The following is a 24,638-nucleotide window of genomic DNA, read 5'->3' as shown; positions in this document are numbered from 1 at the left end:
TAGATATAGACTGAAATCATGAGCAAGTTGAAGAGATCTTTTGAAATATGTGTGAAAATGTCAGATGGATCTGCTGAACATGTGTTTATTTCATATGATGCAACCAAATGTTTAGGTTTCCAGTCTATATAATAAATTGTATGCAGTGCCTTCCTCAGCCTTCTGTGGCATGTGTTCAAGGTGTGAAACCCATTATTTTAAAAGCTCTAAGTTGTCAGTGGAATTCTAGGAAAGCAGGGAAATATGTGGCATTACATTTTGTAAAAAAGCAATCTGTCTGCTTCAGTGTGTCACATTTTTTTTGGTCTGATTTATTGCCACTGCATCCATATGTACAGCTTACGTGTAATTTTGGGACACTTGTATGGAGAAACCCTACATTCCTAAAATCAAGTAATTGTCTAGAATGTCATTCTGCCTTTAAATAGGTTCCATTTGAGTAAATTCATAAAAGCAGAATGTAGATCATGAATATTTGTCATAAAATTGGAGTGGCGGGTGTTGCAATGTAAAATATTGAAAGACACAACAGTCTTTGTACTCTGTGATCAGTATTTCCTAGTGAGAAATATATACATGCTATCCACTTTCCCTTGTGTATCCTATAACTTCGTAGCAACAAATATGAAAATAATTCTGAAGAAGATTGGTGATTTTTTTCTTAAAATTAAAAAAGTTATTTTTTAATCTCTATATACTAAAATTTTCTTATATATTAAAATTCTGAATAAGGAGTCCATCTTTCTCTCTATTCTTCTTTTCAAACTGTTTATTTAAACTGATCATTTATTTTTAAGTGCCTCAAGCAAATGCATGAGAAATTGAAATCAGTTTCAGTGAGTGAAGTGAAAACAAGTAGGTGCTGCTTTGATCTTGATTCAGGCTGCTTTTGTGAAAACATCGGCTGTTGTAACTTGAGATACCTTCTCCCATCGTATCCTAAAAGACAAAAATGTTATTAAATCTTAAATGGCTGATGTGAACTCAGTTTTACTCTTCTGTTATTTTATTAATACACGCGTGAACAATACCACAGTACCTTAAGGAGTTCACTTAGCAGTAAACTCATAGATAATTAGTGACTTCTAGTGTGGGCCATAGAGCAGAGAGTGCTCAGATGGAGCAGCCAGAAATGCGAAATGCTCTCACTGGAACCAGGAGCTGTTGAGGGCCGCTTAGCGTCACCTGGCCAGCTACATTCCTGCAACCTCCAGATTGCACTCGAGTCTGGCTTTGTTTGTCTGTAACTTACACTGCTGCTTCTATATATAAAACTGCCCTGGAGAGATGAGCTGCAGCAACATTTCAGAGCCCTTTGCCCAAGGTGGAGAGACAGCAGTTCATGGAAAGAGAACTCAGGGAAGAAGGGCTAAAGTCTAGGGGACTAAATCAAATAAATTGAAGTCTGCAGAGATCAGAAACCTCTACTTCTCTTGTATAATATCATGCTATGGGATTAAAAACAGAAAGTGCCTTATATTCAACAAAGCTAAAAGGATTATTTGTGTAAGGACAAAAAAGAAAGAAGGGTTCATGATACATGACTGGATTTGGTTTTCTTAAATCAGACCACCCAACTGCAGTGTCCTTGTGCAATTATATCTTGTATACAGAATGTGCATATTTACTGTTAACCTCTCAGTGACTTTAGATAACATTTCTGGACACGTGTATGGTGTATTTTAGCCAAATTGTCATTATGAACACTTAAAGATATTTACCCAAATAATATTGTTGTGGCCACCTGGTGAGCAGCCACCTCTTATCTGTAAAGCCAGTTTGAAGAGCAATGGCAGCTCTGTTGTAGATATTAGCTGACACATTCAAACTAAATCTTTTGCTTCACTGATCATCAGTCTGTGTTAAACAAGCCAAAAACAAGCAGATAAAGGAGAGATTTGAGATTATCGTAAAAACCACAATGATAAAAGGATTTGCCACTTCAGAGTCATCTGCCATTTGCTGAGGAGTCAACACAACCAGAAGCTGATGTTTGCCTTACCATCATTTCTCTTTATTTTCAGCCAATATCCTGTGCACCATTCCATGCATAGCACAATAATCATTTTCTTTCTAATGCCCAAGGCAGCTGATGTGTCTTGAGTAAGAAGATTACACTTGCAATGGCAAGAAAAGTATCTAAACACATTAAATTAATCTCCCAGTCCTCCCATAACTGAAGAATCTGGTTGTTGAAATTTTGCTGCCTGCTAGGGAATTTCAAAAACATGGAAGGACAGGAGTTAGGCTTTAGATGGCCTAGCAGTTATATCATTGTCCTTCACACTAGTGTAAGACAGGGCTCAGGTGGCAGGAACAGAAAAAATCCTTATTACTGTATCTGCCAGGCTCATTCTTACTGGCTTTTTCTTAAGAAGACAGTACAGCATTTGATACAGAAACAGAAACTGTATTTTAAAACATTACTTTAGTTGTTTTCTTCCCACTTCACAAGTTGAATGTATGATTACCTCTACAGGCAAAGGATAAATTTTGTACTTACAGGCATTGTATGAATATAAGCCCTCCTGACAGACACTCCTAAGCTATTAGATCTTTTTGCTTTCAAACTACTTCACAGATTTTCATTTTCTACACTATTTGAAGCAGTATGTTATAATATAAAGAGGAAGGCAATGGCAACTACGGGGTGTATATTTCCAAATGGGCTGTGCATTTTAAGCCTGTCTGTATTAAGAGGAAGAGTACCACTGCCCCAGAATGATTCTCCTTTTCCATGCCACAACTTAATTAAGGTGTTAATTTACATGTTCCTGTTGACACATAGCTTTCTTACTCAGTGGACACCAGAAAATAAAGAAAATCCATGAAACAAGTAGTCCATGGACAACTATGTGTTTTTTCTCTGAAGCCTTGAAGGGTTAGACTGTATTCTGGCTTTTTTTTTCTGTGCAATTTTTTCAAAGTGTCATTAGATGTTGAAGTGCTAGAATACAGTGAAACTGTTAAACAATTTAAACTGAAAATAAATAGCAGTTTTCCATGGTTTCCTAACTTCTTCATCTTTGGATTTTCTGTCGTTACCTACCATAAAATTTCCGTTAAAAGCTTTTTCAAGGATCTGTGTTTTAGGAAAAATATATGTTCCCTTAACATTGTACATTATATTTTTGATATTGTCTGCTAAAAATAGAGTGAGGTAAAAGCAAAAGAATTAAAATGAGTCAAGAAAAGATGTATTCTAATGCTAAAGCAAAAAATATATCCCTATAAGAGTACATTAGTTTTGCTAGTGTAGACACTGGAAAATAATAAACACCTAAACACGAGAAAGGTTGTAAAATGGAAAAGCACTCTGCTTGAATAACAGATTGCCCCTATTTTACAGATGGGAAAACTGGGGCGCGTGGAGAACTTAATTGATTTCCCTAGTGCCACTGTATAAATCATTGATGTGACAAGGCCTAGAGCTGATTCTCTCTGAGAGCTGTGCAGCTAACTGTTTGCCTGAGTCTCTTCAATAAACAGATTCTGAAAGCGTGTTCTTTCCCGTGCAATAATTTATAGTTGATGCAGTGAGAAGTCTGAAGTATGAGTAGATAATGCTATTTGATCTGTATTTCGCAAAAAAAACCCTTCCAGATACTCTATTCTACTCGATCCACTTCTTTTATAAACAGATTTTGTGTTGTCACCTTCTTTCCTTGTTCAATCTTGTTTCTCCTTGTTTCTCCTGGTGTAAATTAAATGGCATGCTCTCTCACCCATGTTCTGCATTTATTTCATGCTCTCTCAAGTTTGGATCACATAACTCATCTCAACCTCTCTGTGAGGCTAACCTCTTCTTCAATTAAGCTGGGTCATGAATAATGTCCTAGAAGTGGAGGTATTACCTCTTCTTCAGCCCTACAGCAGAGGGATTATCATCTGTGAGCAGTTATTACCACTACTAACCATCCAAAAAGGTAAACCTGTAAGACATAAAGGCCCCTTCTTAACAATGGGCCATGCAGCTTCTGCTTCTTTTTATATGACAGAGAAATTGGTACATGACTTAGCAGTACCCTCACCTTCCTTGCCTTTGTACTAAGTCCTTACTTTCTTTTAATCAGTCCCATTTGTTAGTGCCATTTTCAAATGCTGGACTTCACCAACCAGTGACACGCTGCTGTTGTGTGACCATTGCTATGTACTAGCAGTCATGACCTTTTGTATCTCTTGCCATGCCATCTGCATTTTATAAAAGGAAACAGTCCTTGGACAAACCTAGATTGAGTTCTTTGTTGGGGAGCAATTTCTCTGCCTTTAGAAGGAGCTTCATGTCGCCTGTGACCTTATACCCTGGCTTACTTCACTGCATTGTAGCTTAAAGAAATTTTGAAAAATGTTTGACAAATTTATGAAATGGTCGGATTTTTTATGAGAAGAGTTTAAAAATATATTTTTGAAGTGCTTCAAATACAAATCTGTCCTATTTTCATGCACCAGGTATCTCATAATACCTAAAGAAATTCTGCCCTTGATTTTATATAAAAAGTGAAAGGGCAGATAGTTCCTTTATTGGAAGCATTTTTCAGAGATTATGTTTAACAACATTGATTGAAAAAATATGGCAAAAGCTAAATGTTCTTCCTCTGCTGACATTCAATCATAATGGAATATAGCAAAAGCCACTGAAATGCTAACAGGGGTTTTTGGCAAACTTGTCTGTAATCGGTTTTAATCCATGACCTTAAAGAAAAAAAAAAAAAGACTATAAGGATATGCATTACTTCATGTTGAATTAATGGTGAAGCTGCTAATAGTCACAGTTAAATTATTGGTTTGAAGGTTGTGTGGAGTTTCTGTTTGTTTGGACAAACTTAATTTAGTAATAGGATATCAGCCAAGAATATTAGGAGTTGGAAGGTATCTGTTGGTATCTGTTATGTTATTTATACTCAGCTAGAATTCTATAGCTGTGCCTAGGCTTTCCAAGCTATCATCTATTTTCATATAGATACTGCCTCTAACGCTTGTGGTAGGCACACATATTGATGATAAAATACGTGAGTAGTAAATATTTGTGTAATGTGCCTATGTAATTTAAATAACAGTGCAACAAACAGGAGATTTAGGGAGAAAGGTAACTCTGTCCTAATTGCATAAAATGGATCCAAGTTGCAAAAGCTTATCCTGTAGCTTGTGGTAGTAACCAACATCTGCTGAGTTCAAGGGGTTATTACAATGGTTTCTGAAGCCATGGCATGGTTGCTTTCTTCACACTACCTTTCCTCAGAAAACCTTTCCCCTGCTATGACAGATCCCAGCCTGGCTCACTGAAAACAAGCTGGAATCAGCAGTGTCCCCTTTCCCCTCCCATCTGATGGGAGATGTCACTGAGGTCGACTGCACTGCTTTGGATACTGAAATTTAAGAACTGATCTTTGATATCTGAAGCCATAAGCCTAGCAACGTGGAAGTTGGGAGTGTTACATGATTTGGTGATCTAGAAGCAGTTGAACCAATTGATGAGGGTGGTGACGTTTGCCCTTTCAATCCATGAAGCTGATGCGGAGCCTTTGTACAGCTGAATCCTTTTACTGTCATTTTCTGGTTCCAGCTACTAATCAGGTCCCTAGTGTATGATGGTTATAATTGAGCCACGTCCTGAAATCTTGAAATTCAATTCTGACCGTATCAACTGTGCCCTAGCATGAATAAGAAATTATGTATATCAAGTGTTTGTAAGTTTTAATAGAAATTGAGTCTCTTTAAAATAAAAAAGTAGTAAGAAGCAATTACATTGGCCTGTTGCTTTTTGTTTCAAACTTCTTCAGCTATGAATATTTAAACAAGGTTCCCAGTAATTCTTGATGTGAATTCTGTGGAGTTTTCCATTGCTGATGCCTTTCTTTAATCCCTGTCATGTTGCTAGAGCTTGAGAAGCTTGAGTGCCCAAAGGTGTTTGTATCATTTTTACCATGATAGCTAGGAAGGACAAAAGGAATACAGTACTAATACATGGAGAGTCTTTTAGATGCAGCTAAATTAGCTAAAACTGACCCAAATAATTAGGTTATATGAAGATACAGCATCTTTTAACATGGTAAACTGTGGTACCATATCTACCAAATTGTTTAGGAGAAAGAAACAGTTCTGAAATTGTTAAACCAGGAGACTTCTTATTTTCAGACAGTAGGCTACATTCCTATTTCTTTTTTAGTGACCTCTAATATATCTCTAGACTCTATGCTGGATTCCTTGGCAATCTTTTTTGATTATGCTATATGAACCAATACATGAACCCAACCTGTTTATCGGTACCGCTGATGAAACCAGCTATAGCTATTACACCAAGCAGCTTTGTCTTTATAATTACGTGAAACAGTGTAAAATCAAAGCATCGTGCTTTTCTTCAGTCTTACATGCCTGTTTTGCGTGATCACCGTACAGAAATTAGTTTGTGTACTTTTTGATGCTTGTCACAGCAAGGGATGAAATGCAAATGAGAATCTGTATCCGATCCAGAACTCTCTTTGGAGAATTCAGTGTTGGTTGCTAACAGGTTACTAAGAAGACCTAGGAGTGACTCATTCTGTGCCCAATCTCTACTTTTCAAGAAGGCAATACAGAGTTAATTACTAACATTCGCCTTTGAAAACAGGATGCTTATTGTTTTGCCACCTTAACTGGCATACAGTAGAGAGGTGCCATAAGGGAAAGGGGCATAGATGTTTTGAAAGTTAGCGTGGAAAATGAATGGTAAGCTGTATGTTTTTCATGAGAACACCACTTTTTTTTTCCCCCATTCTTGGAGAACCTGAACGTGAATGAAACTAAAGCAGTGGTTTGCTTCTTGCACATATGAGGCATATTCACAGAGACCCTTCAGGAGCAGTGTTCAGGGAAAATAAAGAGAACAAAAGTCTCAAGCCAGGTGCGATAGAAGAGTGAGATTAGGAGTTGGGCAATTCATTAAAATGTAGGTAGGAGAAAAGAAATGAGGAGAAAAGTTCACCTCTTGAGCTTTTAGTCTAAACTTGCTAAAGAGCTTTTTCTCTGAAGTGAGGAATGGGAGTCTTGTTTAGTATTGCTCATTTTTTTATTCCAGTCAGTTATGGGGAAAATATTACTCTGAAAGGAAGAAATGCAGAAGAGAAAAAAGGGGAAGAATAGGAAAACTATTTTGTGCATACTGCTGGCCTTCTGATATGATCCAAGAATGAACAGCAGAAATACATGTATGTGTGTATTTCCACATAATTGTGGTACATATGTGCATCTAGCTTTGAGAACATCAGAATACAACGACAGCAGTTATGGAAATACAAAAGTGATTTCTGCTTAGCATGCCCCAGCCATTAATAAATTTCTTTTAATGGATTTGTTTGTCAGAGACATCCAATGCCTCTGATTTTATATTGCACTTTAACTCTGATTATTTGGAGATTACTTACAAAAGCGAATGACCATATGTAGAAATTTGAAATACTTGAAATATTTTTTTTTCCTTTGGAGAATTGTGTTTATATGGCACATTATATTTATATGTGTGTGCTTTTGTCACAGAGACATAAGAAAACTTTTTATTCTTGAGGCCCAATCACAGTTAGCAACCTCTTTGAGGAAGGTGGGAAAAGACCTCAAAGACAGGCAAAAAACACTTCTTACTTGACTATTCAGCACTGCTGAGCAATGTGAAAAACTCCCTCTGTACTATTTTCACGTACGCTGAAAGCACTTAAATCTAATATCTCTTGGTTCCTCTTATCATACCCACACAGAGGGCTAAAAAAAAATCTATCTGTCACAAACTTGCTGAGGACTCATTTTTTTTTCAGTTATTTCTCTGTTAGTAAAAGACTTTGTGCATGAGAAGTTGCAGGTCTGTTTATCTAATGTGTTTTCTGCTGTATATGTATATGTATTGTATTCGTTTTCTTGGTAGTGTAACCAATATGCTTGGTTTGGAACTGGAAACCTGCAAGGCAAGAATGTCTGACCGGTGACGTGAATAGTAGTAGAACCACAGTCAAAATATTGACATCCATCTAAACTTTTTTTAAACCATTTTTTTCAGTAAGATTTATAATGAGTTTTTAATGCCTAGATATAGATTACAGCATGTTTCTTGGTGATCATCTCAATAATAAATTGCACTTGCAGTTAAAAATGTGCAGCTTGTTTCACTTTTGGTCATGTTGAAGTTCAGACTACAACATAGGATATTGCTTCTCTAGTTTGAAAGGTTATATAAACCCCAAGTATCTTCTAATTTTTAAGTCTGTGCAAACTAAGGACACTTTAATTATAGAGGAAAAAATTGCATGTAGTCAAATAGTTGTTGAAGAGGTTATTTATGAAGTAGGGAGGTCTTGAATTTGACTTGTTTCTGGTGTCACGAACATTCCTGATTTTTCTTTTTTTTTAAAGTTGCAAAAGGTAGTGTGCTGAGGCAAAAAGATATAACTGAAATTTTAGATAACTATATGTATATCCTTGAGAGTTGAATAAAGTCTAAAGATGTTAGAAAAACTTAGTTACTTTTTTTCCTTCTAGAAAAGAAGTGATTTTTTTGAACTGATATGATTTTCTTGATACCGATATACGTAGGTATGATTTTCTTGAACTGATATTAATTAATTTCCTTTAATGGATAATAAAAAATTGGTCATAATTATTATTTTAGTATGTTATTAAAGTGTTTCTTCTCCGCATTACCTATTTTATATGGAAGTCATTGGCATACTGTTTAAAAATACTAAAATGCATTACAATCAGTTTAAAAGTAGTGACTATTAAATTTGGAACTTCATGAAGTCATACTACATAGTCTTTAATGAATCATTCACTTTGGTCCTTTTATAAACTCCTGATGCCGTTTGTCATTCACCACTATGCATCTAGAAATGTCAGCAGTTCTAGGGTCTTACCTTGCCTTAGATTGAAGAAAAACCTTTAAGTATTCAATTTTTGATCATCTGTTAACTGCCTTCAGAATTAAAAAAAAAATAATATCATTATCCTATCCTCATTAACATTACCAGCTTCTGACGACGTTCAGTGTTAGTAAACCGTGAGTCGTGTGTGGAAAAGAAGTTTTCTTATTATTTTGAAAAGATAACTGATACATATTTACCTTTATTATTATTATTATTAACTTTTTCAGGTAGTGCGACCACTTTGTATTCTAAGTTACCTAATTACTGTCCATCAGTGCTATGTTACATGTTTTCTGTGTTGTTACAAGTGTTGGTACAGTTTATAGTGGATTTTGGGCAAGATGTGGTTTTGGATGATTTGTTTTTGTGTATGGGGTCATTTTGGACCTTTATTTTCTCATGTTTTATCCCATCTGCTCTTCCTTTGTTCTTAGATGAGATGAAGAGGGAATATTGGCTTCAGCTGTGGGATGAGCAGAAAAATTATACTGATATTTTGGAGAGAAGCCCAACTTTTCTGAGCAATGTTTGGAGGTTCTGTAATTCTAAAATATCAGGGTAAAGATGACTTCTTCTTAGAGCATCCACCCTTCCATGGGGATTCTGGTATTGTGTCAGCGAAGGCAGTACTGACAGTTGATGTAAATCAATGCTATCTTCACTTTGACCTCTGTTTTCTTGTAGCCAGTATTTTCACCTACTCCCAACATTTTCCTGCTTTCTCCTGTCTGTGAAGAAACATGCAGTTCTGCCTGTGATTTACTGAAGTTAGGCCTATGTTAAGACCTTTTATTATTACTGGCAATTCTTTCCAGTGGCTGGCGATGCTGAATCTGTGCTGAAAACAGCATTATGTTGGTCTGTGCTGTATCAGCACCATTCTGAAAGAGCCACTGGTGAGCACTTTTCGTTACGGAGTGTAGACAAGACTTCTGTCTGAGAAAACAGATTTGTATTGCGACTTGCTGAAGTAATTTCTGGAGAAGTTATTTGATAGGGTATTTAACAAGATCGATTGTAAATTCTCATATAGCTGATACTTGTCTGGGATTATGCAGCTGTTAAAAGAGATCGCTGAAACAGGAATTGCATAGTGTTGCCTTAGCAACTGCCACTTAATACTGTGCTTAAATCACTTTGAAATATGCAGTGTATCTTAAGGAACTGCTTCCAGCAACAGCAGCCAATCTTAAGTAATTTTAAATAATTTCACAGAAATTGAAAAGGGTAGCATTTACTAAAAAAAAAAAAAAAAAAGACCACGTCATTTTTAAGCTTAATACCCTCATTTAGTCACAGGCTTAGCTTATTTAAAACAAACAAACAGACAAAAAACAAATTAAGCCCAAGAATTTGTTTATATCATGCCACCAGAATGCATGTGATTGGCAAACTGACTGGAAGTAGCAAATATTTTCAAATGTTCCTTTAAACTCCATCATGCTTTCTAAAAGATCAGCAATAATAATTTCCTGTACTTATGTTTTAAATGTCAAGTTTCCTTAAGGGCAGACTGCTTGTTTAGTTTCTTTGTTTTGTTTGTGAATTATTATGGGTATTTAAGGAAAAACTCAAACATTTTATTTACTTTTGCTCCTATTTTGACCTGTATGTTTCATTTAGACTTTTTCTATAGGTATTTGCATGGTTTTATGGGATTTGTTCGATCACATGAAAAAAAGGGGGAAGAGGCTTTTGCCAGTACTACATTAAGGCCATTGCCTGAGTGCTCATCCAGCTTGACAGTTCCAAATACCAGTTCTGCATATAGTATTTTTTATTGCTATAGCAACTTCCACAGTTTTATGGTCACTACTCTGTGAGTTGTGCAACTATTAGAATTACATTTTGCACATGTGGAAATAGAGTTTGAGTAACAGCCAGAGTCCCTTAGCAGTGCTGTGCCAGATCCAGAATAAATCCCAATTCTACAACCTCATCATGGGCTTTCACTACTTAAGTACCGATTTACAACAAAGATGCAAATGAGAGGAACTGCTTTTCAGAGGCAATATATATCTTCCATTTCAGAGAACTTATTTTCCTCTTATAATATTGCACATGGTTAATAAAATTCAGAAAGGTAATATGACAGAGTTGTCAACATGCTACTTTTATTACCACTTACCTAGACAAGAGGAGAAGAAGCAACAAGCAAAATGCAAACTTACAGAATTTAAAAGGAATCATATTTTGAGGACCAGTTGTCATTTTTAGGTCACTGCTCACATCTCTGAATATAATTTTCATCTGGGCTGCATGGCATAGCTTGTGTGTGCTGGAAGAAGTTACATTTTCACAGCAGGAGAACAAATTAAAATGAAGCAGTCAGATGCAGGTGCACAGTAATAGAAAGGAGCTATTTACCCTGAAGCATGAGCAGTGGGCCAAGAAAGCAGAAGCAGTCTACTTCTTCTATCCCTTGCCTGCTTTCCCCCCTACCTTTTCCCTCCCCTGTAGCTGTGCCAACAGATTCATAAGGGGACTGAAGAAGAGGTGTTCAGTTGGTTTTAATGAGCTGTGTTGCCTGATGCTGAAGGACTTTTTTGTTACACCAGTTGTGTACTATTAGAGCTTACTGTCTTAAACACACCTAGTCCATCCTTGCTGCTTGCACAGCCTCAAACAAGCCTGGAAAATCATCGAGAGAATTTGTCCTGTGGACATCTGTTGTGTCCATTCTGAATTTTTGAATGATGCACACATCTGAAGCATGCGCGTTTAAAAAAAAAAAAAAAAAAAAGACTTTTTTTAGTAAATCATATGTTTTATGTAATCTTTTCAAAATAAAATTCCTTCAGCTTTGTTTAAAGGTGGGCATTTTACTAATGGTGGTTTGACGAGGACAGCTGTGTCGGCTGACAGTGAAATGAGACACCTTGATAAATGTTGGCTGCTTTTTGCTTGGGTTTCTGGAGTTCTCCAGTAAGAGCTAAGTACTTCTGCTTGCAATGAAGACTGTGCAGGGCTGTTTCCAAGGCTGCAAAAAAACTGAGCAATGTAAGTAAGGGAAAACCACTGACTCGTAGCAAGTGTGAAATGGTAAAATTTAGCCCTGCTGGACATAAACACAAAACAATCTGATATTGGTGGTGAGACCAGTATCTTCCACTGTCTTTTAGCTAACTAATGGCACTGTAGCACTGAGGCAGCTTTGTCTTGGTTTGGGAGTTGAAGCAGCAATATCAGAAGTCTGCGCGATGAGTTCTGCCACTTACCCTGCACTGATCAGGTTCTCAGGTTCTCTGTTTGCTTTCCACAGGCATGAAGTGGGTCAGACACATTATAAATATTAATCTGATTGAGGCCTATATGATATAAAAGATACAGGACTCTAAATATTAATGTTATACACCCTAAAAGTAGGAGGAACAGTTTTTAATATCAGAAGGAAAAAAAAAAAAAAAGAAAAAAAAAACACAAAGGGAGCTTGGAAAGAGAAGGTAATTAACGTGTTTTGGCGTCATCAAAAAAGGCCACGTCTTAAGCTTTCACAAACCTTGAATTTTTACAGGGAGGTTGTGGCACACCCAGGCTTCTCTGTCAGAAGGAGAAAACACCTAGGACATGTAAATAGAGGGCTTATAGGATGCTTATTAATTATGATGTTAGAGAAATTTGGTCTCTAATTACAAAAGGATTGATGTGATTCATAAAAAGTAGGTCCAACAATTCTCAATTCTTCTTCAGTTTTGTAGGGAAGGACACATCATCTGCATAATTAATTACATTTATGTTAAATAATTACAAATGAAAAAATCAGGATAAAGGTGTACTAATTTCTGTAGAATTAATGCTTTCTAAATTACTTGTGTTTAAACTTCCTTATACATAGTAAAGGCTAAAATATGCATGTTTATGAGAAATACTCTGTACCTCAGAATAATCTGCTGAAACATACACAGAAATTGTGACACTGTGAGTTCCTTATTGCCTATAATAAATAAAGGAAAGCAGCTTTTTGTGTGGCTTCCAAGCCTTGTATACTCCATAATGTTTGGGGTCAGAATCCAAGCCAGCCTCAGTCAACATTAATGGAAAGATGCTCATCGATTCCTCCATGAATTGAGCTCAACCTGAAAGAAGACTTTTGGCTGCCCTCTAAATCAATGGAGTTGGCTGTGTACACTGTATGCCTTCTTCTATGGGAGAAGTATAAAAACACAGTGGTTATTAATTTTTTTATTGTTTATTTTAGCTGAATAGAAACTTTTAAAAACATAATCAGCAAAATTAAAAGAAAAGAATAAGTAAACAGTGAGAAAGAACATGCTCTGGCTGTGATAAATAATGACTACAGCTGGAACAGTTACAATTTTCATTAACTAAAAAAAAATCAGGAATATACATTATCTGAGTATAATTACAGTAGGCTATTGTTGACATTGCTTAGCAGGATTCTATCAAACCATGTAAACAGTGCCAGTGTTTTGCACCTGTACTGCTGCAGAATTTAGAAATTAGTCTTGGGTTTTATGTGATTGAGTCAGTTTTGTTTTGTTTTTTTAAAAAAAAGGTGGAGGAGGAAAGGGGGAGCTGAAAAACAAATCCAATTTGACTGCAGCTGAGAAAGATGCTTGACATTTCTTAGCATTCATTCACTTTAGAAAATCAGCCAGCTGGAACAAGTTGCTTTTTATGATATTCAGTAAAGAAAAACTGAGTTACAGAATTATCATGTCAGAATTTCCTGTAGGATAAATAAAAACAAAAGTTAAGTTCATAAATGATTTTGTTACTAATTACAAGATTTGCAAACTACCTGGCAGCTGTTGCAGTGTAGGAAGTGATAGGATTAGTAATGCTCACTGTGTTGTTTTCAGTGAAAACAAATTTACCTTGTGTAAACAATATGACCAGTTTGTGTTGGGATGGGGGAAACTGCCTGGTAAGTTTTTTGCTGACACTCATTATTTTTTTCATGCTATCCTCCACAAAGAAAAAAAAATCCCAGTTCTGTAGGAATCTTTCCCAACTGAGATGCCAGTGATAACTTCACTCTGTTGCAAATGCTTTGTCAGAATTGTAGATCCCTGAGAGCTGGAACTCATGCATACCTGTGGAAGCAGATGAAAGAATAGGAATAAAAATAAGATACTGAACTACTTTTGCTGGTACATGCCTGAAAAAAATCATCAAAGGTTATTATAATTACGACTGTTATTAGATATCATGTCTGGTTTCTGCATATGTAAATTCTTTCTGAGAGAGGTGAAACTTAAGCATTTAGAGATCCCAGGGGAATAATTGCAGAAATGATGACATATATTTCACTTCTTGAACAAATTTCAATACCAAAGCTGCATTCTGCCTACTTATATTTCTTTCTTAATTATATTTGGATGCAGGAGAGATAGTCATTTTCTGTCTTACAGAGTGTGTAGCCAATTAGTGTTGTAGATCATAAATACCCAATAGCCTAACTCATTAAATAAAACTGTACTTTTCTATTGTTATGGCAAGAGAGTCTGCACAAATATCTGAATATTGTCTTTCTTTCTGAGATCAGCCTTGGCCAGAGCTACAATTCCAGTAACATGAGAAAGTGAACAATATTGGGTTTGCCTTGTACTCCTCACAATACAGCCTCTTTGTCTTGTAGGTGTGACTATATGTATGAGTGTATATACTATAATTTGGTGTAGGCTGTTCTGCTCCTCTGCACCTCTTGTACTCAATTTTAGTGCCACAATTTTGATGCTATGTGATGAATTCAGTCTTCCTGTTTTCTTCCCATTCCCAAGAAATTCTGAGCACAGACGTTCTCTGTTTAGCCTGCTGAGACACAGGGACCTGTGCTCCATTTGCTCATGGAAGCAAAGAAAAACTGGCAATGTGTCTTTGAAGAAATCACTGCCTATAGCAAATGATCAAACACAGGTGTTCTTTTCTTCTTCCCTTTGATTTTATTTATTTATTTATTTTAAATACTGTACTTGACACTGTCATCTGAGAGTATAAAGATAACACATGTAGCTTAGAGTACCTCACAGGCAGGATTCATAGGGACAATAAAGGCAGAACATTATGTCCAGAGAAAGCCAGGGAACCACAAGACAATTGTGAAATGAGTTACAGACCCAGTATTGCTTTGAGCTGGTTTTGTTAAGTTATGATACCGGTAAATAATAAATGCAACGCAAGGACATGACTACTTGATTGGTTTTGGTGTTTTCTAGTGGTAACATATTTCCTCAAGGGTCAGTATCACTTATCTAACGTTTCCTCCTCCTCTTTTTCATAACATTGCATAACATCCTGCTGTAGTTCTGCACCACCATACTGCATTGTGATTTTGAAGGCTATGGTCTGAAATACCATAGAAACAACAAAACCTCTCCAGTCAGGGAAAATGTAATCTTACTGACGTGGTTATCTCCAGCACCTTCTTGACAAGTATTTGAAAAAATCCTTTGAGGATTTGAATTAAATAACTGCTTTCTTGGAAGAAAAGAATACCTTAGTGTTCAGGGGAATGGTAAATGGTTACAGATGATTTAGGTTACTAAAATTTGAATAAGTGGTATCTGTTGTTACTTGTAACTACAGACTTCTCAGAGGAATGTAGATAGAAATTTTAAGCGTGCTATAAACAACTCTTAAACAACTTTTTAAAGTATTCAGAAATATGCATTTTTTCTACTATTAGGATTTTTATGCTGGGTCTGTAACTTGGGACTTGTTCCCCTTTTGCTGTATACCCCACACTTGTGGTCCCAGCAATTTACATCTGGGAGGTGACCTGGGTGCTGTCTCCTCTGCTTTCCGGGGTTTGTCTTGGGAATATCCCAGGTACCTGCATAGGGAAGAGGGAGCATGATGTCCTTCTTGGCTAATGTGGAACCTGGACTATGTATAGTATAAATACTATATACACTGCAATGCATATGTGTCCTTGTTGTTCTTGTTTTCACCTGTTCTTTTTTCCATGATTAGTCATTAGAGAAAGTTGTAAAAATTTTGAATGTGGCTTTGCTCACAGATTGGAGTAAAAAGTTTGGAGTCAAATGTGAAATCATTTTTGGTTCTCGAGATAGCAACAGTAGTAAAAGCAGTAAGTAAATTTAGCTTGCTAGACAGTTGTAATTTGTAGAATACATTTTTCAAGTAGGTTGGAAAGAATCCAGGGTATATTTAGATAAAGAAAACTAGAGATCGGCTCAGAATAACAATGTGAGCTGGATGTCCCTCCAGGGTTTGCAGAAATTTAGATACAAACAACATTATGTAACTTAATAATGGACAAAATCAAAAGGAGTTGTGCGAATGATTTTGAAGTTTGGGCAAGGCCAGATTTTGATTAATACTTAGGCGGCAACTAAGTACACCTGACTTGTCATGTGGTCTTCCATTTAACTAATTGTGAAATTGAATTGGTGCTTTCTTTAAACTGTGCTAATGTATTTGGATGCTGGACATGTAATTGAAATACTGTACTTTTCGGCCCAGAGATTATTTTGCCTTTAATATTACTCTGTGAGTAGTTAAGAACTTTTTTCTTCATTGAGTCTTTGTAACATGCAGTGTTGTCTACAATGTGATGTCTTGAGTATAGCATAGTGACATTACCAAGAAGGGCTGGAGAGATGCTCAATCACTGTAAATAACAAGTGGCTTCTTTAAAAATAGCAAATAGCTTTGCTAAGCTTCTAGATAACATCAAGCTACGTGTTACAGTTCCCTGTTTCTCTCAGATCCTTCTAAATGTTTTATTTGCCGTAATGTTGTTGGGGAGCTAGGGGGTGTTAACTTTTTGTGGTTGATAGCAGAATTTTATTCTGAGGGGGAGTTTTCTCATTAGTTGGATGATGCAGTAATTGGACCCTGTGCAGATCTCACATTTTGATTTGTTATTGTGTTAACATGTAAAAATAAATTTACATTTATGAACTGGATATTCATGTCAAACCATTACAGTACTGCAGTTTTAGCTCTCAGTTGTGACCTTTACCCCTGTGGATAGTTTGAGCAAGGGCTTTCTCTGCCGTGGTTTCTTGCTGACACAAAATTTCCTGAGATAATTTGATTATTTCTGCTAAGTGTGTTTGTTTATAGTTAAAGCTCTCTTCTGAATGCAATTCACTGTTTTTGTTTTCTGAGTCATCACTTTTGTCTTTTATTTTCCAGGTTGGTGAGAGGCAGAGGGTTCTGGTAACAGAAGAATCCTTTGATTCCAATTACTATGTTGCTCACAATCCATTCTATGAACAGGTAAATAAACAAAAATAAACAAAATAACATCTCTTTGTGGTATCTTTGCTTTCTGATAATCTCAGCAACACAGAACAACACAGTGGGAAAAAAAAAAAAAAAAAGTAAAGAAATAAACCGTTTCCGAGAAAGGTGTAACCATCAAGACATGTTTATGAGATATTTTGTTTCTTTGTGTGTTCTAAGTACAATTTACTTGAAATTATGTTAGCATGCACAGTAAGTCTTTTACTATACAGTATGAGGAGGATATATGCTGTATATCCAAAGAATATTATCTAAATGGTTGAAGAAGCTGTTAATTATTACAGTAATTTTAATTTGAGTCTCAGAAGCATTGTTTTCTCCATAGTTTAATCTTTACAATTTTCATACATCTTTCAGAAAATTCTTTCATACAATGCAATTTAAAAAAAATTCAAACAATAGGAAAGATGAGAAACTCATGTTTAATTTAACACTTCAGCCTGATATGTTTTATTTTCTTCTATGTACTTTCTGTAAATGAATTCTTTCCACACAGAAACACAATCTTTATGAGCTAGGAAGGAAGTATGGTATCTGTTTCACAAATTTATTATTTTTACTCAAAAGCAGATGAAAAACAGTAAAATTGGCTTTTCTGAATCATCTGTATTTCATTCTGTTTTTACAGTTGGCTTCTTCTCGATTTTCTTGCACTGAGTTTGTTTTTGCCACTTTTAGTTATTCAGTTGTCCTGTCTGGAGAGGCTATCAATGATGTTTCTGGTTATGTAGTCAGCACTAGTGCTTTGTTCTGGTTCCATATTACATTAGAACATTTATTTGTTTGGTTTTGGTTAGTGTTAAATACTATTACAGCTTTTGAAATTATTTTTCTTTTCTTGTTCTTGTACCTCTAACTTCTATCTAAGTCTTGTACACCACTGTTCCTCACTTTTATACCTTATCAGTCAGATTTGAGGAACATGGTTCTATACAGATAGATTGAAAATAATGCTTGGGGCTTTTCAGAATTTAATGTTTGTTTCATGGAAATTCCTTTAATTAAAGGGAAAGTAGTATGTGAAAAATTGTTGATGTTTTATGGTGTGTTTGTACAGCCCGTACCTAATACAGGTCCTGACTGGGACTAGTAAAGAATAAAGTAAATACAAATAATACCATGCTTAGTAATTGTATATTTGATTATGAACAAAAATACTTTCCATTATTTATTTGTGTATCTTTTCCCTAAAATCTTATATATTTGACAAGGGCAATACAGTGTTGTTCAACAAGGTAAGCACAAGACTTGGTGCTAGTGGCTGACTCTCATAGTAGTAAACTGAGTGACAGTAGATATGAAACCAGCCACTCTTGAGTCATGAAATATCACATTATCATAGAATTATAGAATTATTAAGGTTGGAAGAGGCCTTCAAGGTCATCTGGTCCAACCGTTCCCCTACCACCACTATCACCCACTAAACCATGACCCTAAGCACCAGCTCCAGTCTTTCCTTGAACACCCCCAGGGATGGTGACTCCACCTGAGCAATGCGTTCCAATGCCTAACCACTCTTTCTGAGAAGGAGTTTCTCCTAATTTCCAAACTAACCCTCCCATGGTACAACTTGAGGCCGTTCGCTCTAGTCCTATCGCTACTAATCTGCAAGAAGAGGCCGACCCCCAGCTCCCCACACCTTTCTTTCAGGTAGTTGCAGAGAGCACTAAGGTCTCCCCTGAGCCTCCTCTTCCCCAGACTAAACAACCCCAGTTCCCTCAGCAGCTCCCCACAGGACTTGTGTTCCAGGCCCTTCACCAGCTGCGTAGCCCTTCTCTGGTTGTGCCCCAGGGCCTCGACATCCTTCTTGCAGTGAGGGGCCCAAAACTGAACACAGTAGTCAAGGTGTGGCCTCACAAGAGCAGAATACATGGTGACGATCACCTCCCTGGTCCTGCTGGCTGCACTATTCTTGATACAAGCCAGGATGCTGTTGGCCTTCTTGGCCACCTGGACACACTGCCAGCTCGTGTTCAAGCAAGCATCAATCAACACCCCCAAATGCTTTTCCTCTGCACAGCTTTCCAGCCACTCTTCCCTAAGCCTGTTGGGTTATTTTGGTCAAAGTGCAGGACCTGGCACTTAGCCATGTTGAACCTCATCCCATTGGCCTCTACCCATCGACCCATCCTGTCCAGATCCCTCTGCAGGGCCTTTCTAAAGAACATTGACATTTCACCCCCAGCTTGGTGTTTTGTGCAAATGTACCGAGGGCACGCTCAATTCCCTCATCCAAGTCATCAGTAAAGATATTAAAGAGGATGGGCCTCAACACTGACCCCTGGGGTACAATATCGCGTTTGGAAGCTGAAGTGTGTGGTTGTGGTATAATGTTCTGATAATTCAAATAGTTATTAAACACATTATTATCATCTCTTCACTAAGCTTGTCTGTATTAAAAGAGTTTGCTGTTAAAGCCACATTTATGGAGGTACACTAACAGACCTCCTGGTAGCTTTGTCCATAGCTTTGATGACATAGTTTAAATTAGTTCATTAAACAGAATAGTCTAAACTGACCAAAAGATACTTTGCCAAAACAGCAGTCAAGATGACAGTTTCTGTTGGTATAACTTTGTCTCTTAGATTTTTTTTTTTTTTTTTGTATGAATGTAAGCCTGACTTCTTGGTTGTTTACAATACCTCCCAGATATTTTCATTTAAGTCATTCTTTTTCTGAAGTACTAGTCACTTATCCACATCTGTCCCTGAGGATATATGTTTAGTTTTTGCTGTTTCCTGTATGGGAATACCAAAATCTACAGAGGTTCCAGACTCAGGGATACTTATTTACCTAGTTTTGCTTTGCCCCCAAAAATATATGTATTGGAAGAACTGTGATCTAGTTGTGTTTTAATGCTGTCTCAGCACTAGGATCCTGGCTTAATGTTTGCCACTGTTGTCTAGTTAGCCCCAGCTTTCTCATCTCTGAAAGGCAAAGCTGTCTGCTTTTCTTCGAAGGTGCTTTGGAATTTCAGCAGAATTAATAGAATCTGGAAACTCCAGAAGTCATGAACACCTTGAGTCTTTGGGGAATAAGGGGAATTACTGGTAGTGATTTCCTCTGAGCAGGACAACTAGTGCTTGCGATAGCTGAAACTGGAGAGGCACTGTTTGGCAACAAACTGCTCTCCAAATGTGGTTGGCACAGTTTTTCTCTCCGTGTCCTTTAAAATCAGGCTATGCTGATTCATTTTCAATTTTGATCTACAAAAATCAAGGAATATGTGTGTGCTTATTACCTCTGAAAAGCTTGTAGATTTGTTTGTAGATGAGCTTTAAATAAATGTGATTAAGTAAGTCTGTAATTCAATCTTTTATTGATGTTTAAATGGGGAACACCACTTTTCCTTTTCGACTGCTTCTCTATTTTTAGACTCTTTTTATGTGATTTGTTCTTCCAGCAAGGAATATTGCTTCTGTACGTGGGGCTCTTTCATTTATAGCATGTGTGACCAATGAAAATCTGTTATGTGGTGTCTTTTTTGTGAAGTTCTCATGGGACTGTCTGATACCATGGTTGTGCAAATTCAGGGTAGAGTGGCATTTGTTGCTGATACAACAAACATACCCTTCCATTTTTAGAGACATTCATTGCCAGTCATGCATCTCAGCTGCAAAGGACGTGCACAATCAAAACAAGGACTTGAGCAAATAGAAGCAAGGGCATAATTTCTGTCCTGAGGCACTTACAGACTGGAAAATTAAAACAAAACAAAACAAAAAAAAATACTGTGGGGTAGTAAAAGAAAAAATAAAAGCCTTTATAGCAGTCTGCTAGAGTTCTGTAGTACAAGTGCTCTTGGAAACAATGTGGGTCTGGGTTCAAATGTTGTGAGTCAGGCTCAGCTTTCTTATTAATCAAACAAAAACAACAAAAGCAAATTGGAGTTGAAAAAATCTGAGGTAACACTGCAAAGCTCTTGAAGAAAGCCAGATAGAGATACCTACCAAAATATCTATTTTCTGAGTGGAAGCTGGAGACACTGATGTCCTTTATGATATTTAGTGACTATATCTTTATCTTTATTTGAAAGGTTCTCGTGCCAAAGGATCCTGTGTTAATGGGTAAGATGGTAGAAGTGAATATTTATGAAGCTGGGAAACATTTTATGAAGGGGCAACCAGTGTCAGATGCCAGAGTTTATACTGCATCCATCACAAGACCATTAGCAAAAGGAGAAGTTTCTGGCTTAACAGAGGTGAGTAAAAGGCATTTTCTGCTTTACTACACTGGTAAAACAGCAGCTGTTCAAGCATAATGATTTCAGGCTATGTATCTGTTATCGTTTTATAGTTCCCCTTTTATGTATGTATGAAGCTTTAATCTTTTCTGACAGATTGAAATCTGAATTTAAAAGATGCTTTTGCTGATGCCCGTAGCTTTACTTTGCTGACTGTAAAGGCAATAATATGCTTGTTTCTTGTTCCATGGTGCAAGATGAGAAAGAACTATTAGAATGGAAAAGATTTAACACCAGTGATTATATAATTCAATGTGTTTCAGTTCTAGTTTAGTGGAAGGATGAATCTGTTTGTTTTCTGTTACAAAGCTGTTTCTAAAAAATTTGTATCGATTACGTGTCTGTTAAAATAGTTCAAACCTGTGTCCAGAGATTCAAAATTCTTTGATAGGTACTGAATATTTACAGTATATTTTGGAAAAAGGTCAACATTTGATCTAGTCATGTAAAGAAAATGAAACTCTTTTTAAAAGATATCTGATCCTTATTTTACACCTCAGTAGAGGTGGCTGTTAGCCAAGTATTCTCATACATTTCACGGAGCTCAAGTTGTAAAACCTGATGGAGTGTGAAATGAAAATGTGTATCACATTTCTAAGCATCATTTGATGTCCTTTCTCCAGCACTGTTGTTAGGATCTCCAAAAATATGTAGCAATAATTTAGCACATGGAAGAAAGATAGCTGGCAGTTTATCAGCCACCTGGCTGCTTTTACAGTAAATTGTTGACAAGTACTATTATATATACATATCTTTGTAAAAGTTCTAAGTGGTCAGATTTAAAAGAAATAATCAATGCATATCTTATGTGACTAGTGTTAAGTTGAACTATTTGGTACCTTGAATAAGGCTGGCTGGAAATATATAGCAACAATAATGCACGTACAGTAATGTGTTTGGCAGATCATGAACTTTAAGCACCAACGCATTGCTAACTTCCCTTTGAATACTGTCCATGTGTATGTGTATATTTGCCTGATAAGGGGTTGTAAGAGGAAAAAACAGCCAAAACCCTTAAATTGTCTGATTGGACGTCATAGCTATTTAAACACAGCTGCTTTTTTCATCAGGACATTTTTTAAAATAATCCAATGGAACAGAACCAAGCCTGTTGTTAAACTGAGCACATGCTGCCAGAAGATATTGGCATGGGAGTAAGCAAGCAGAATGTTGACTGAAATTTTATGTTAAGAATGAGAAACAAAATGATTAAAGTCAAGGGGACTGATAATTTCCATAAGAAATCATAGAGATGCATTTGAGAGGTACACATGTGCTCTTGTCCTTTGAGTAGACGTGAACAAGTACTTGGAATGCCCAAGTGAAAGGGTACAGCAAATTTCCTTCTTAGATGTGCTTGAGAAATCTAATTTTAACGTAAAGTGCTTGTGAGGAAGTCTCATGTCCCAGCCGTGGTGGGTGACTCCATTTAATGTAACGATAACAGGGCAACATATGTCATCTGACACTATATGCCTTGTTATGTGCACACATGGCAGATTGGGGAAAGAAGAAGACAACTTGGAATTCCTGTATTCAGATACTCCATGAAAAGTAGCCAAAGGTCCGGGATCTTCAGTAAGATGCCAAGGCTTTCCAACAAGTTTTCAAAGGGGCAGCATGCAGAACTAAAACCTTGGATAACTTTTCTGTTCAGTCAAGTTATCAAAGTATATGGCAGAGACAAGTAAGAGTTACATTAAATTAAAAAAAAAAAAAAAAAAAAAAAAAGAAAGAAAGAAAATGTGGCCCTTTCACTTTCTTCTTCTGGCTTTACAGTTCTCACTTTACACACAAATGAGGAAGAATTAGGGCCTGCTTTTTATTTAGGGGGTTGAAAGAATGGGTAGCCAGCTGCCACATGGTTCTTGAGACCAGGCACGTTTCTATCACTCAGCATGGCTGTCCCTCTGGGCAGAAGCTCTTTAAGCACCAACCAGCATCCTGTAGCTGGCATGTTATGTGAAGTCCCTAGGAAGTTTAAAGTGGACGTCTGGTCTCACCCTAGTAGTGATACAACTTCCTCTCATCTACTTTATGTTTGCTGGTCCATGATGACAGCTAATATAGAGAGGCATGTGAATTTAAATGTGGATCAAGGTAATCTAAAGCAAAATAATGTGAACATGGGCTGTATTGCACTAAAACATCTATCTGCTTCAGTCCATTCCCATTCAGCAAAGCACTTAGCAGTCTTTCCTAATGACCATGAATTTACTGGGGCTGTAGTGCACAGCTAACAGTTCTGCATGTCATGTGAGGGGCCTGGAGAACAAGTCATACGAGGAGCGGCTGAGGGAGCTGGGCTTGTTCAGCCTGGAGAAGAGGAGGCTCAGGGGCGACCTTATCGCTCTCTATAGGTACCTCAAGGGAGGCTGTAGCGAGGTGGGGGTTGGCCTGTTCTCCCACGTGCCTGGTGACAGGACGAGGGGGAATGGGCTTAAGTTGAGCCCGGGGAGTTTTAGGTTAAATGTTAGGAAGAACTTCTTTACTGAAAGGGTTGTGAGGCATTGGAACAGGCTGCCCAGGGAAGTGGTGGAGTCACCATCCCTGGAAGTCTTCAAAAGACGTTTAGATGTAGAGCTTAGGGATATGGTTTAGTGGGGACTGTTAGCGTTAGGTCAGAGGTTGGACTCAATGATCTTGAGGTCTCTTCCAACCTAGAAATTCTGTGATTCTGTGATTCTGTAAGTATTATGCAAAAGAGGGTCAGTGCTGAGTCAGGGCTCTAGCATGGATGTAGACAGTCTGCAGCAGCTCAAAAGATGCTGCGTTTGTTTATTTTAGGCATCACTTGCTATTGTTATCAGTATTTTCATTAGCTTGCATAGGACACAATGAAAGGTGTTTCAAAATACATCACAGCAATACTACTGTCTAATGGGAAATGTTCACTGAAAGAGGGAAAGCTTTCAAAACTGTACAACTTTTAAGGAAACTAATCAGATGACTAAAAATTTAGTTAGAAAAATTGAAAGTTCCATGATGTGTAGATGTCAAAACAAGCTGCAAAACCATCTTTAGCAGGAAAAAAAAAATTATATAAATGCTGTGATGAGGAATACCTATAAAGGATCAGAGCTTATCTGACTTTCTGTAGTTATGTGGTCTCTTTCTGACCTGCTACATTTCCCTCAATATTTTTTTCTGATTAGTTTGAAGTAAGCACCTAAAGCACAGCATGAGTCTGAAGAGACAATTGTAGCTTTTGTGTGTTTGCTATTGTTGTTTGTTTGCTTGTTTTGTGTGTGTTTGTTTTTTTTGTCCTTTTT

The 24,638-nt window shown here is 36.9% G+C and overlaps 1 protein-coding gene across 2 annotated transcripts in view; it reads left to right on the top strand.

The window, feature by feature from the left end:
- CDKAL1 (CDKAL1 threonylcarbamoyladenosine tRNA methylthiotransferase) overlaps positions 1 to 24,638 on the top strand; it is a 429,529-nt gene that overhangs the window by 379,964 nt on the left and 24,927 nt on the right. For both annotated transcript variants that reach the window (XM_084510786.1, XM_084510787.1), the window contains 2 exons: positions 17,013 to 17,096; positions 21,160 to 21,324. In XM_084510786.1, the coding sequence (XP_084366912.1) occupies positions 17,013 to 17,096; positions 21,160 to 21,324 (249 nt within the window). The remainder of the gene's footprint in view (positions 1 to 17,012; positions 17,097 to 21,159; positions 21,325 to 24,638) is intronic.

This window comes from Aythya ferina (assembly GCF_964211825.1).
Source record: "Aythya ferina genome assembly, chromosome: 2".
Taxonomy (NCBI): Eukaryota; Metazoa; Chordata; class Aves; order Anseriformes; family Anatidae; genus Aythya; species Aythya ferina.
The sequence above is the reverse complement of the archived record's forward strand: the minus strand, read 5'-3'. Positions and strand labels throughout refer to the sequence as shown.